The 14,933-nt window shown below is 41.1% G+C and overlaps 1 protein-coding gene across 16 annotated transcripts in view; it reads left to right on the top strand.

Moving 5' to 3' along the window:
- SYNJ1 (synaptojanin 1) overlaps positions 1–11,719 on the top strand; it is a 106,807-nt gene extending 95,088 nt beyond the window's left edge. For 13 of the 16 annotated variants that reach the window (XM_054048168.1, XM_054048214.1, XM_054048176.1 and 10 more), the window contains one exon: positions 8,588–11,719. In XM_054048168.1, the coding sequence (XP_053904143.1) occupies positions 8,588–9,442 (855 nt within the window). In that variant the 3' untranslated portion in view covers positions 9,443–11,719. Of the gene's footprint in view, positions 1–6,393; positions 6,418–8,587 lie in introns of all 16 variants that reach the window. The other 3 variants (XM_054048259.1, XM_054048268.1, XM_054048250.1) reach the window with 1 other exon arrangement.
- Positions 11,720–14,933: the final 3,214 nt, after the last annotated feature.

Below are 14,933 nucleotides of genomic sequence, written 5' to 3'. Positions count from 1 at the left end.
TACTGGGACTCCTGAGCATTATACAGAACCCAGAAAACCCAGCCATCTAATCCATCCAGATCCAGGACACAGCAATTGCCTCCACCATCTCCTCGGGCTTCCCCAGAACTGCTGGAGGAGGAAGCTGAAGAATCTGCAGACAGGCTGGAGGGTGACACCCTCTCACCTACTCACATCCTGACTTCGTCTCCGATGACACAATAATGCCACCTCCCCCCACATTGGGAGATGACTTTAAATCTTTTCATGATTTGTTTAAAAAAGTAGCAGATTCATTAGACATCCCACTGGCTGAGTTACCAGAGACTCAACACAAGCTGACAGATATATTGTAAGCTTCTCCGTCAGCCAAGATAGCACTGCCTATTAATGCTGCCGTCATGGATGCAGCAAAAACCATAGGCAGACTTCAGCCACGGCCCCACCTTCTTGTAAGCGATCTGACAAGAAGTACTACATGCCAGCTAAAGGAGCTGAGTTCTTCTTTACCAATCCTACTCCAAACTCATTGGTGGTAGAGGCAGTTAATCAAAGGGGGCAACATCAAACCAAACCCACCCCCTATGATAAAAATTGGAAATGCCTAGACCTCTTCAGCAAGAAAGCCTATTCATTGTCAACCTTCCAGTTTCGCATAGCAACTACTCTGCATTACTGGCCAAGTACACATGCAATATTTTTTTTCTCAGGTGTCAACTTTTATTGAACACATCCCACCTGACAAAAAAGAACAATATAAAGCCAATATAGCAGAAGGCGTCCTCATCGCCAGAACTGCCCTGCAGGCTTCTCTGGATTCTGCTGACACGGTGGCTCACTCAATTGCCACATCCGTTGTCATGTGGAGGGCTTCATGGAGACCTTCCCCAGAGAGGTCCAGACGACAGTAGAGGACTTACCTTTTGAGGGGCAAAAATTGTTTGCAGAGAGCACAGACGTATCCTTACACACCCTGAAGGACTCCCGTGCAACATTAAAGATGCTTGGTATCTATATCCCTGCAAACAAAAAGAAACAGGGCAGATTCTACAACCAACGATTCCGTCCTTCCCCATACACACACTCAGCTTCAACGACATTATGATCAACTCCGCAAGCAGCTCTAGACAACACACCGTCAAATGCAGGACCAGTCGTCTACATCTCAGCCATCCACTTTTAGGCAAACGTTTTGAAGTGTTTGGTTGAGGACACACGAGCCCCACATTCTCCAATCCCAGAGTCACCTCTAATTTCCAGCCCATTTGGGGACCGCCTTACGCTCTTTTTTTACCCAGTCTGGAGAACCATCACCGCAGACAAGTGGGTTCTGGAGATTATACAGAAGGGCTATTCCATCCCCTTTCTTTCCATTCTACCTACCCACCACCTTCTCCATCCCTCTTCAGGGACCCATCTCATGAGCACCTGTTACAGCAGGAACTACACCATCTCCTACAATTAGGTGCTGTGGAACCAGTACCGATTCAGCACAGGGGTTAGGGGTTCTACTCGCATTACTTTATCACTCCCAAGAAAACAGGTGGATAGAGGCCCATTCTGGACCTCCGCAAACTGAACAAGTTCGTGAGAACACAGTGCTTCAAAATGGTAACCCTAGCAACCATAATTCCAGCATTGGAGAAAGGAGATTGGCTCTCAGCCCTCAACCTACAGGATGCTTATTTTCACGTCAATATCCACCCAGCGCACAGGAGATTCTTACAATTCACTCGTGGCAACCTACACTATCAATACAAAGTACTTCCCTTTGGCCTCTCTACGACTCCAAAGGTTTTTTCCAAAGTACTGGCTGTGGCAGCAGCACATCTTTGCAAGCAGGGTGTGACCATATTCTCCTATCTAGAAGACTGCCTGTTAAAAGCACCAATATACAACAAGGCAGTTCACGCCACTCTAACCCTATTTACAAACCCAGGGTTACAAATCAACCTACAGAAATCCACCCTGACCCCAGTCTAACAACTGGACTTTATAGGGGCACACCTCAACTGTGTCATGACATCAGCACGGCTACCCCAACAACGGTTTCTTGCCTTAACAAACCTAATCACAACAGTAAGACACAGTCCACAAATGTCTGCCAGAACATGCCTACAACTTCTAGGACACATGTCGGCTACGACATTTGTCGTGAAACATGCCAGGCTGCATATGAGATGTCTACAAACCTGGCTATGCACTGTATACATTTGTCACAGACACTCGATCAACAGATGGCTTACAATGCCCAGCAGAGTGCAAGACTTACTGACATGGTGGACAAAACAAACGTCCACTCAGGTGTTCCCTTTGAAAGGGAAACCCCATCAGTCACTATCACCACGGACGCCTCTCTGGTAGGATGTGGGGCACACTTGGCCGACAGTACCATCCAGGGCCAATGGTCCCTACAGGAGCTCCAAGCAGTTTGAAACGCCTGACATCACTTTCTCCCCCGATCCACAAGTAAACTGATTCTCACGGACAACTTGGCGATTATGTTTTATATATATCGTCGAGGAGGGGCCCTATCTTACCTGCTCTGCACAGAAGCAGTCCACCTCTGGCAATGGTGCATTTCCAACAACGTAGACATCACGGCATCCTAACTACCTGGAAACCAGAATGCCACAGCAGATGACCTCAGCAGGAACTTCTCACAGATGCACGAGTGGGAACTTGACCCACAAACTCTGCGAACTATATTCTGACAATGGGGATTCCCCTCGTTAGACCTCTTCGCCACAATGCCAAATGCCCACAATACTGCTCCCGAGTGGGACCGGGACACAAATCTCTTGGAGATGCCTTCCTCATCAAATGGGGGGCCCCACTCCTGTATGCCTTCTCCCCGATCTCCCTGTTGAGTCATGTCCTACACAAGAACAGACAAGACAAAGCCAGGGTCATCTTGATTACACCAACATGGCCCAGACAAACATGTTTCTCATACCTGACCCAGATGTCTGTCAGATCATGAACCCTTCCCCTTCTGCCTCACCTACTGATACAGGATGCAGGACACCTCAGTCACCCCAACATCCCAACACTTTGTCTTAAAGCATGGCTAATCCAGGGATGACAGAACTTGAAACATGCTGCTCCAAGGAGGTCCAAGACATTCTACTTAACAGCCGACGTCTCTTCACACGAAAAATATACGCACACAAGTGGCAAAGATTCTCCATTTGGTGCTGAGACAAGCAGATCATTCCACAATTGGCCCCGTTACCCACTATCCTCGAGTTCATATTGACACTCAAAAAATCAGACCTCTCAACTAGCTCACTGAAAGTGCACTTATCAGCCTAATTACCGCCTTTCACGACAAGGTGAACAGACTCATGGTCTTCACCCATCCACTGACTAAGCATTTTCTCAAAGGTATTGAGAACACTCATCCCAGATTAAGGGACCTGACCCCTGTGTGGGACCTCGACCTGGTTCTCCATGCCCTCATGGGCAAACCCTTTGAACCACTAGCGACCTGCTTGTTCCTACACTTATACACGAAGGTTGCCTTCTTAGTACCTATCATGTCAGCACGAAGGGTGGGAGAGTTGGGTGCCCTAATGGCTCACCCACCTTATACCACTTTCCACAAGGACAAAGTAATCCTACGCCCACACCTAAATTCATACCCAAGGTTGTCTCCCTCTTCCATCTCAATGAACCCTTTTACTTACTTGTATTCTTCCCCAAGCCACATGCCTACAACATGGAGGCATCCCTTCACATGGTAGACATCCACAGAGTGCTTGTGCTCTATGTAGAGAGAACAAAAACATTCAGAAAATCGTCCAGGCTATATTTGTATCACAACAGAACGATCAAGAGGCCAAACCATTTCCAAACAAGAGACTTTCTAAATGGATCTCTAATTGTATCAAGCTATGTTACCAAAATTACAATTTGCAAGCTCCTTCTGGACTTCGCACACACTCCACTAGAGCTATGTCCACATTCATAGCCTTTCTCAAACATGTATCCATCGCTGATATTTGTAAAGCAGCTACCTGGGCATCACCCCATACTTTCACCAAACATTATGCCCTGGAACAGCAGTTAGCTGCAGATGCTCACTTCAGTCTGTAGTGCTCTCCACCATACATAAATCAACTCTGAAGCCCCTCCTCTCCACCAAGGGGCACTGCTCTTCAGTCACATGAAGTGGAGCACCCACAGGGACACTATTTGAAGAAGAGAAGGTTACTCACCTTGTGCAGTAACTGAGGTTCTTCAAGATGGTTGTCCCTGTGGGTGCTCCACTACCCGTCCTCCTCCCCTCTGCTTCAGAGTTTCAACCCGATCCTCTGGGGGTAGAGGAGGAACTGGGTGGCGGTTGGCTGCACGCCTGGGGTAGCCACTCGGGGCGGCCTGAGCTCAGCCAACCCAAAGTCTCCGACTAGAAGCACAGGCCGCCAAGACACCTAAAGTGGAGCACCCAGAGGGACAGCCATTTCGAAGAACCTCAGTCACTGCACAAGGTGAGTAACCTTCTCTTTTTAGACATTTCTTACACACACAAAAATTAAAAGCACATTTGCAGTACATTGTGTATGCACAAAAGGCTGAAATTCTTCCCTAAGCTATAACATACTAAAGATCAATGTTAGCAATTAGGGACTTTGCTTCCAGGTAACCAGATATTGAACCAAATTCTCCACTGCCTTAAAGGTATCAGTGTACTTGTGTCCACTTACACCAGCAGTGAATTTGGTCTCTTAAATGTACAGTAATTCTCAGCTGCTGGACTGCTTACTTGGACTGAAAATCAACAAATAGGCATTGAAACATTTTTTTAGAAGAAATTTTCTATGGAACAAGAAATTGATCCTTTACATTTATGCCAACATTCTAGGTATTTTTTTCACATCAAAGATTGTGTCAACTTTAAAAGCACTTAAGCATGTGCTTAAATTGATCCCTATTCATGCTTTAGACGGGGGCTGCATGGGTCTTTGATGGGTTAAAGATTTTAAATTGTACTTGAAAGCCTATAAATACCACCTTTCCTCTTCCTTCTCCTGCACGTCTCCCTGCCTCTGAATCACTCCTTGCATTGTGCACCTTTGGCTGCTAATTTTTTTTTCTGATGGAAACTTATAACAAAAAAATAGTTTTAAAAATAACCAAAACTTGATTATCACACTTCGGAAGGTTGTTGTGTTTTTTGTTTTTTGTTTTTTTTCATAGTAGTTATGACAGTTTATCTCCATTTCACAACATGTATAGACTACAAATATACTTAAATGGTTAAACAAATGTCTCAGAACATCAGAGCTTCTGCAATTCTGTATTCAGAAGTAGATATGAAATTGTGATAGAGGCACCTGAGCTGCCACAAGAAGTACTGCAGAATGTATTAAATGTTCTGATTAAATATTGATTCTGAAACATCATTTTCAAAAGCCATATTTTTAACTTTTCTGATGTAGTTTAAAACTTGACATTCTTTGTGAAATATGTGCAGTGAATGTCCTTACCGAATCTTATTCTAAAGTTTTATCTGTATTAATCACAAGGGAAAATTCAGATGTCTATTTCGATCTTAAGTTATTGTTCTCATCTTTCATTTTTCTTCTCTTTGTAGAATTTAATTATAGAATGGAAACCATGGCTATCCCCTTTATTTATCAACATATAGTCTTCTGAAAGGAGTTTAGGATTGAAAATATTAAGTTGAAGTTCAAGCCTTTTGAAAGTATCAAGGGGGTAGCCGTGTTAGTCTGTATCTACAAAAACAACAAGGAGTCTGGTGGCACCTTAAAGACTAACAGATTTATTTGGGCATAAGCTTTTGTGGGTAAAAACCTCACCCACTCTCTGATTAAAGATTACTGATTTTTTGTGCATTTGAAAACCTTAAAACTCCTGTTGTCTTTATAAAATAAACTACTGTAAAAATATGAATTGCATGGGTTCTATAATTATAGGGGTAATGAAAATGTTGCAATATAAAAAAGTACCTTTAGAACTAAAGTAAAACTGATCATTTTAAATGTAAAATGACATTTTCTGATAGAATGTGAGATTTAAATGCTATAGGCCCTCTCTTGCAAAATGAACTACGTGGACTAAGTGCTTGGAAAAGGTCTTTTAAAATAATCATAGACTGCTCCATAGCATGTGATAATATGTTGTTGAGCTTTCATGATCAAATTTATAAAATCTTATGCTCCAGTTGAAGTTCTACTTCAACAAAATTTTAAAATTCAGGGTATTAAGGGTATTAAGTCCACTGATAATTCTCATCTTGTATCTGTTGTATACAGAACATCAGACATATTTTTCTTCACACGTAATATAGTATTTAAAACATTTTGGATAATGAGGATTATTGAGGTTGGTGAGGTACCTTGGATTTTTCCTCTAATTTTTTCCTTTGATGTCTTTTTTTTCTTTCACAAGCAGGAGCAACCATCAGGGTAACAGGTACCTGACTACTTACCAATCTTGTATGTGATCTCCATCTCTTCTAGCAGAAAAGATGTATGAGTCTTTTTTTGCTTCATACATCTGCAGTCTCATCCACATTAAAAACCACTTGTCCACATACTAAAATAACTGTCATGCCATAAAGTTTGCTTTTTCCTTTCTTAATAGATGAATATTGACAGAAGGAGTCTCTTAGCTGTATTTGCTAGCACTATAGTGAAAATTTGACTTCATCATCTTTTATGAACCAATTAAAGCCTTACACAACTTGTTTATTTTGTAGGGCAAAATAGATCTTTGAAGTAACGTGTACCATTACCTCAAATTTAGACTTGATGAAGCTTTCAGAAAGTGTCTTTTCATGAGAAACAGATTTTACCTTTTCTATCCTGGGAAGTAAAATATACTCCTTGCCTCAATATAAAAAATTCAGTCCTTATATGTGAATCAGTGATAGACGAGAATTTGTTTTGAAGACCTCTGAGCAACATTACTTAAATATTTGTAGTTAAAATTAAAGAGTAATTGTGTTGTTGTTGATTTTGGACATCATAAAATTAAATTACTTGCCTGATCAACATGGGATTCAAGCAGACCTATGTTGAACTGTAGTTGACTGCTTACATTCATCTTTTATAGTTAGCTTTACCTTTTTTCTACATTCCCCATGAAAATTATTAAATGTATATAGTCTAATGCTATTTTTTCCCAAATTACTCCTGCAATTTATGTAGTGTAGTTCATGATGCATTATTTTTTAATTACAGATTGATATCTGTATTAGGCCAGATCTACACTAGAAACATTTGCAGGCAGAGCAGTGTCAGCTGAGGTGTGATTTGTCTGCAAAATTTCTATGCTGGCAAAAGCTCTAGTCTAAAAGCGCTTTTGCTGGTATAGCTTCTTTTGCTTGCCTAAATGGGATAAGCTATCCTGGCAGAAGCTGCTGGTGCAGCTATACTGGCAAAACTTTTAATAGTAGAGTAGGCCTTAGCCTTATAAAGCACATGATCCCATAATTGTACATTGCTGCCTACCGAGTATGTTGCTTTATAAAACAGTTCTCAAGAGTCAGAACAGCCTGAAAGTAATTATAGTAAATAAATAACTCAGATTGTGAGATAAACAAATGTAGATTCTTTGTAAGCTAAATTTTAGTTGATGGTTGCAGTTAGTGTCCTAGTTCAACAAAACTTTCACTAACAAAAGAATTTTCAGGTTGAAAATTCCAAATTAAGGCAGACACAGCTATGTTAAAAGTTTGAGTTGCTTATGAATTTGAGAATCTCAACAAATATTTTACCTTGAACATAATTCCTTCACGTTAGTTAATTATGGAGCATAATTTGAGCTTTTTTAGATAGTGTTAGAGAGAATGTGAAGGTTATACTGCACACCCTTGGTCACCCAAGGAAATTATAAAAGTAGGAATGTTTTTTCATAAGTTTTTAAAAGATGAGGAAGTTGCATGGAGAAAATTTTTATTATTCTCGTTTGGTCATATTCTAAACAATTAAAACTTGCTATTTAAAATAAATTTTCTGTTTTTTTTTTTAAAGGCTGGTGATCATCACTTCATGTGCAGAGAAATGAATGCCTTAATTTAGGCTTTTTAAAAGTCAAATATATACTACTAACACTAATTTTCCATTCATTGTGATATTTAAATATTAATAACATCACCCTTTTTTATAAATTGTGAATAAAGAATGATCCCACAGCACTTAAAACCTTTTCTGTGCTGTGTTATCAGTTGTTTAGAATATACCATATTTGCCCCAGTTCTTCAAATGGTAAAGTGTAATTTTTATAATTTATTAAATGTGATGTACAGTAGTAGTGCTTTGTCTGATTCAGATAGGTGCATGAAATGTATTCAAGTTGCATCAGCAAATAAGAGTCAAACTTTTATATTTACAAGAACTAAGGAGGTATTTGTCTTTGTGCACTTGGCAAATGGGATTTTTAAAAGAATGTTGCCTAGAAAACAAATAATCATCATTACTATGTGTACATTGTATATATTATAACTAAACTGCATTGAAGCTTCTGTTTAAGCCCCAAAGCTTCTACTCTTGCCATAGGAACAAATGAGAAATGGGAGATAGTATAAAGATCTTAAAAGCAAACTGAAATGCTACTACTGAACACCTTGTTTTCTTTACAGATTAACGCAAATGGAGTCTATGGCATTAAACTTGAAACACAGTTAAACAATGACCCTTTTGAAGATCTGTCATTTAATCTGCTTGCTGCATCAAAGGTTCAGACATCTGTTCGAATATCACCTGTTCCAACTTTAAACCAAAAGGAGTTGACTTGGTTGCCTTGTGCAACACAAAGCAATGTTAACACTTTGGATACTGTAAATTGCATGCCAGCAATGCCTCCTAATCCAGCCTATAGCAAATCCCAGGAACATGTACGCAGCTCTCCAAATTCATTGGCTACCAGACTGAACAGCACAAATCCTTTCACTGAAAGAACTGTTAATGCTGGAAACCCATTTAGAACTGAAACCCAAGAACCTGAAGTAACTTCACAGCTTTTAATAGAAGGACCTGCTGCTTATAACCCTTTCCCCTCTCTAAATCCTCCAAATCCTAGTAAAGGCAAGCCTATGTTCTCTATCAGTGCTTTTGAAGACAAGTTTTGTTTGCAAAGTAAATCTTCAATAGTGAAAAATGCAAAACCAAAAGGATGGGTAACATTTGAGGAAGAGGAGGATTCCAGTGTAAAACTAAAGACGTCCTCTGAATGTGTTACAGAATTCAAGAGAGTCAGTTCCAGGAAACCTACTGGTTTTCCAGATTTAGTGGGCATTGAACCAAATATATTTCCTGGCTCAGACTTTACCTTTGATAATGACTGGAATTCTACTGATTCCTTCTATACGCTGCCAGCAAGAAGACCACCTGCACCTCCTGTACCATCAAGAATAACCCAGACCATATCCCCTGCAGATCCTTTTGCTTTGTTGGCACCTAAAGTGTCACCAACACAAGATTTTACAGAAAGATAGACATTCTAAAATACAAGAGATTTTAAGTTTGTTGCTAGGTGTATCCAAAAGAATAATTGGGCATTGAATTTATTCCATGTGCAATATTCATTGTCAAATGCACTGAATCTTAACTCTATTCATAGCAACCACTGTTTGTGTACAAATTTTGAATATGTATATATGGTAGTGCACAAAAGAATGTCCACAATTACTATAAATTTAGATGTAATCATATTGAAAGGATTAGTTAATCCTAATAGAATGTATAACACTCTTGGAAATTAGTTTTTGTTTATGAAGCAGTTTCCTTTCTCTTCCTCAGAGGAAATTCAAAATGCTCAAGAGACTTCCAGATGTTAGACCCTTCCAGTCCCTTTTTACAGTTTGGTAACTGATATTTATGAATATTTACCAAAGACCAGCCAAAGTTTAATCAAAATATTGAATGTGGACAGGTACTATTTAGAAAGTAATTTATAACAGAGGTTATGGAGATTAGTAAGGCTTAATTATATTTAAATTTGAGGCACAAATTAAAATAGTTACTTTCAAAATACAAACAAGACCTCATGTACTAATATAGTAAATTAAATTTATTGACTTTTGTGTCTAGTAATTTCCACCATTTGTTGATTAAACTTAAAATAGCTATTTAGTATTCAATTTCATTCATTTATTCATCACTCTCTTAAAGGCTTTTTTTTTTCCAGAAATTGGAAACTACTGATATTACAAAAGTCTCTCTTCACCCTTAAAAAATAAATCCCATTTTTCATCTTTTGCTTTGATTTTTAAAAACCGGCTCCCTCAATGGAGAGCAATGTATTTCAATTAGTTTATCTCCTGCTATCTCATTTTTGTGTCCCAGTCATTCCAGAAGAGTTTCTCGTCCTCTGTAAGGATCTGGGTGAGGAAATAAGCAATTATGCTGTGACTTCAGGAGTGTGTTCTCGGCACCATTGTGCCCAGTTTTGTCCCTCTCTACTAACTGCTATATTTTCAAAACCTTGCCTTCAGCAGAGAAAGCAGGAGAGCAGCAACCCTCTGAGCTGAACGGTATTGTTCTATCAGCATTCTTCCCTCCCCCAGAGGTTGTAAAGGCCACATTTGTTGTGCTGCTTTGAAGTCAGTGGAGGTTACATCTTTTCACATAGGATACTGTAAACATGCAACTGGTCCTGTTTCTATGGTTTTCTGGAGTTCACGGTATTTACATAAAATGTGGTATTTTGGTATCTTGAAGGAGTTTAAAATAACACCGATTTCTTTAGCAACACTTATGTATGCTAAAGAAATGGTAATGTTCCTTACCATTCACAGTATCTTTTATAACATGACTTTTATATAAAAAAGTTGTGTACATTCATCAAAAATGGAATGAATCAAAATTTTATTATGAGATGTATTGGGGGTGAGCCACCACACACACCTGCACTTACTGGCTTATTAGCAAACAAATTATGCTATTTCTGCACCCTTTGTAAGTGAATCATAGTTTACTAGCATTACATTTATAGCAGCAAAAGAATATGACAATAGTACTTCTAAATTCTCTAATACTATCAAAATACTCCAGAAATAATCCATTCTTCCTTTAACAGTATAATTAGGAGATGCTGTTGGATAGAAGTTACAGTAGTGAGTTTTATATTGTGCTTTTCTTCTGTTCAGGTCATTAAAAAGTTCTTGTAAATTTTAAACACAGTACCTGTGATTAAACTTTGTGCTTCAATATGTGAATTAACTAGTTTAAACTGTGGCTATTAACATCTATGTGATTGGTGGTTTTGGTATACAGTCTTACATTAGCAAAACAATTTTGTTTTGGAAACTTTGCTTGTGCAAATTGCAGTTTTGTGATGAATATGTTCCTTGATGAATATTTAATTACAGTGCTTACAAACTGCTGTCTAAAATGTACTTAATATGCAGCACCTCAACACTTGTATGGGATTAAGGAGTTTGACAAAACACTGCACAAAAAGATGCTAAAATATATAGTACAAATAGCTAACCACTGTAATGTGTATTACTGGAAATAATTACTACCAAAAGTACTAAAATACTGAGAAGTAAAATTAGAAATGCTAAACGTATTTTCATGAATTGTGTTCCCTGTAGTAAATTGCTCTGTTAATGTGTTACAATTTTACTGCTTGTGGCACACAATATTTATGACTGTATACTTTACAAAACTGCAGTATTAAAACTCAGTGGCATACAACATTCCGTATCTATCCTGTGAAATACAGTGATGTATTATTGAAGTAAATACACCTGTCTTTAAGAAGTTTAGTTTATCTTGATTCTCTTTTATTTTAGGTACTTACATGGCCCCTATTATCACTATATGTGAGTGCCTCATGATCTGTAATGCATTTATTCTCACAGTACCCCTGTGAGGTACTGTTATCTCCATTTCACAATTGGAGAACAGAGGCACAGAGAGTAAGTAACTGGACCAAGATCACAGGCAAAGCAGAGAGTTGGATCTCAGGCCAGGTCTACACTGACTTAAAACTACTTTGCTCAGAGGTGTGAAAATTCCACACCCCTGAGTGTCGTAGTTATCTCAACCTAACCCTCTGTGTAGACAGCAGTATGTTAAGAGAGCTTCTCCTGTCAACATAACTACCATCTCTCAGGAAGGTGGATTAACTACCCCAGTGGGAAAAGCTCTCCCATTGGCATAGTAGCATCTCACTAAAGTACTATTGTGGCTCAGCTGTGCTGCGGGAGCTCATAGACTCATAGACTCATAGACATTAAGGTCAGAAGGGACCATTATGATCATCTGGTCTGACCCCCTGCATGCTGCAGGCCGCAAGACCCTTCCCTGTACATTAAGTAGCGCTGTACATTAAGACCAGTCTCCGAAGTCCCAGGTTAAAACCCTAACCACAGGACTGTCCTTCCTCTCCTAAATTAAAGGATAATGTCGACCACAAACAGAGACCCACACAGCGATCCCTCCTGTTGCTGCTTTTTAGCTGGGCCAGAGGACAAGCAGCTTCCATTGCTGCTGTTGCCTCTACTTCTGAATGAGGAGGAACAGCCACTGCCCTCACTAAACGACCCCTTCACCACCAAATCATTCTTCCATTCTCTTACATTTCCGATTCAGCTTGAATTGATAACTTTAAAATCTACTTTTCTGAATTAGTAGGGTCCTTTTAAAACATATGGTAACTTAATAGATCTGGAAGTATAAAATAAGTGCCCAAATTTGCAATGATTTTGGATCAGATAGGCACCCTCTCCCAGGTTTTGTAAATTATGTTAGAGGTGCAGCTATTTTGGTGTGGAGTGCATTAGAAGTAGATATTTTTCCCACCAGGATCCGCTGTCTATTCACAGTGAATGGGCATTGATCCCTGTCATAGCTAGATTGAGACTGGCTGCTGTACAATCACTTTGGATGGCTGCAGCCATGACTGGTGTGTTGAGGGCACTAGGAGATGTGCTATTTCTTTAGAGTTCTATTCCTTTCTATGTTTTGAGGCAACTCCCCATCCCTGCCCACTATAGGCAGGGTAACTCTCACCTTATACTACATGCATGCAAAAAGAGAAACCCCTGAAATTACCCTCTTGACTATTACCAGTACCATGCTGTCTGGGCTTCCTTCTGCCATTTTAAAAAGTATTGACATCTTTTATTAAACATCAAGAAAAAATGATATCGCAAAAGGCTTTATATTCACACTTGTCTTATACTAGTAAAAGTACTACTGTAGCCAGGACTCTAGTGTTTCTTCCCCACAGTGTCATCACATGCTGCATAGAGAAATAAAAATGTCAGTGGTGTGGTCTACACCAGTCATTCCACTATTGGTAGTGCTGCTATTAAACTAGCAGGGGCCAAAGAGCTGACAATTCCCAGTGTAGTAGATGCAGCCAAAGGTTCTGTCCACTCCACTGCTGCTTCAGCCCTGGCTGTGGTCCCTGGGCCTTTAAGCTAAACACCCACTATCCCAAGACCCATGATAAAATCCCAAGAGTTGGTAATGCAGCCAAGGTTAGCAACACAGGCAACTTCTAGACAAGGTGTCTGTTCTAGCCTGGGCTGATGGGACCCCTGTCCTGTTGGGGCAGTTTGTCGCTGGGGTGCTTGGGGCATCACACCCCTCAAAGTATGCAAGAGCATACATATTTTATTTATATATATATATATATATATATATATATATATACACACACACTAAATACCAATTGTGAACACACTAACTCCACATGGATTTGCTGTGCTGCTTGTGGGTGGTATTTAGCAGTAGGGTGGTGCCTCCTCCACTGCCCCAGGCTGTGGCTTGAGCAGTGGCCGTGAACACAACACCCCAAACCCCACTGACAATCATCATGGCTTGGCTACCTCTTAGGTAGATGTGCACAGGTGCCACAGGGCGGTGGTTCTGAACCAGAGGTGTGTACCCTTGGGGATGTGCAGAGGTCTGCCAGGAGTACAGCAACTGATTTAAATACAGTATTTGCCTCGTTTTACAACAGGCTAGATGCAGTGGTTCTCAAACGTTTGTAGTGGTGACCCCTTTCACACAGCAAGCCTGTGAGTGCAACCCCCTTTCTAAATTAAAAACACTTTTTAATATTTAACACTATTATAAATGCTGGAGGTGAATTGAGGGTTGGGGGTTGAGACTGACCCCCAGTTGGGGAACCCCTAGGCTACAGGAATAGACGCAATGTGGAAAAAAACCTTTAATTGTTGCTCTTGCTTCACTGCCTCCCAGAACGACCGGGCTCAGAAATGAAAAACAAGCTCAAGTATCACACTGAAATGGAAGTATATTTTTTATTCCAATTGATGTATTTTATAATTATATGGTAAAACTGAAAAAGTAAGCAGTTTTTCAGTAACGGGAGGCTTGACACTTTTGTATGTCTGATTTTGTAAGCAAGTAGTTAGGTGCGGTGAAAGGTGGGGGTGCGGAAGACATCAGGCTCTGAAAGGGGCACAGCAGGGAGGGTGCCCGAGCACTGCTGCTACATGCGGGGCCGTGTCGGGCGCGGGGAGAGCGGGCGGGCGCTGGGCAGCGCAGTGGCTGGAGGCGGCTGCTAGGTTTGGGGTATATCGCAGGTCCGGGCACGGGGCGGGACTTTAGGGCAGCGTCCCTGGGTGCTCTGGGATAACGGATGTTCCCCGGAGGGAGGGGTAGCGGGGTTTGGGGCTGGGGAGCCCCCAGGGCAGGAGCATGTGGGGAGGGGCTGCAGGGCCCGGGGTGTCGGGGCAGAGGACACGGGGGACCTGGGCTGGGGGAGCAGATCCCCCCGCGTGGGGCTGGTGCAGCGGGAGGTCGCCGTGCCGGGCTTGGGGGATCTGGGCCGGAGTATTTTGGGGGCCCGAGGGGCCTGGGCCGGGCCGGGCCTCCCCTTCGCCCCGGCGGGCGGGGCTGGTTCCTGCCGCTGCTGACTTTTGCCTCCGCGCTCTGCCTGGCCGGGACTGGCCCTTTAAGAACCAGCTCTGCTCGGCTTCGCGACGCGGCCCCGCCTCCTGG

Source organism: Malaclemys terrapin, chromosome 1 (assembly GCF_027887155.1).
Source record: "Malaclemys terrapin pileata isolate rMalTer1 chromosome 1, rMalTer1.hap1, whole genome shotgun sequence".
Classification (NCBI taxonomy): domain Eukaryota; kingdom Metazoa; phylum Chordata; order Testudines; family Emydidae; genus Malaclemys; species Malaclemys terrapin.
Note: the sequence above shows the minus strand (reverse complement) of the source record. Positions and strands in the feature narration are given on the sequence as shown.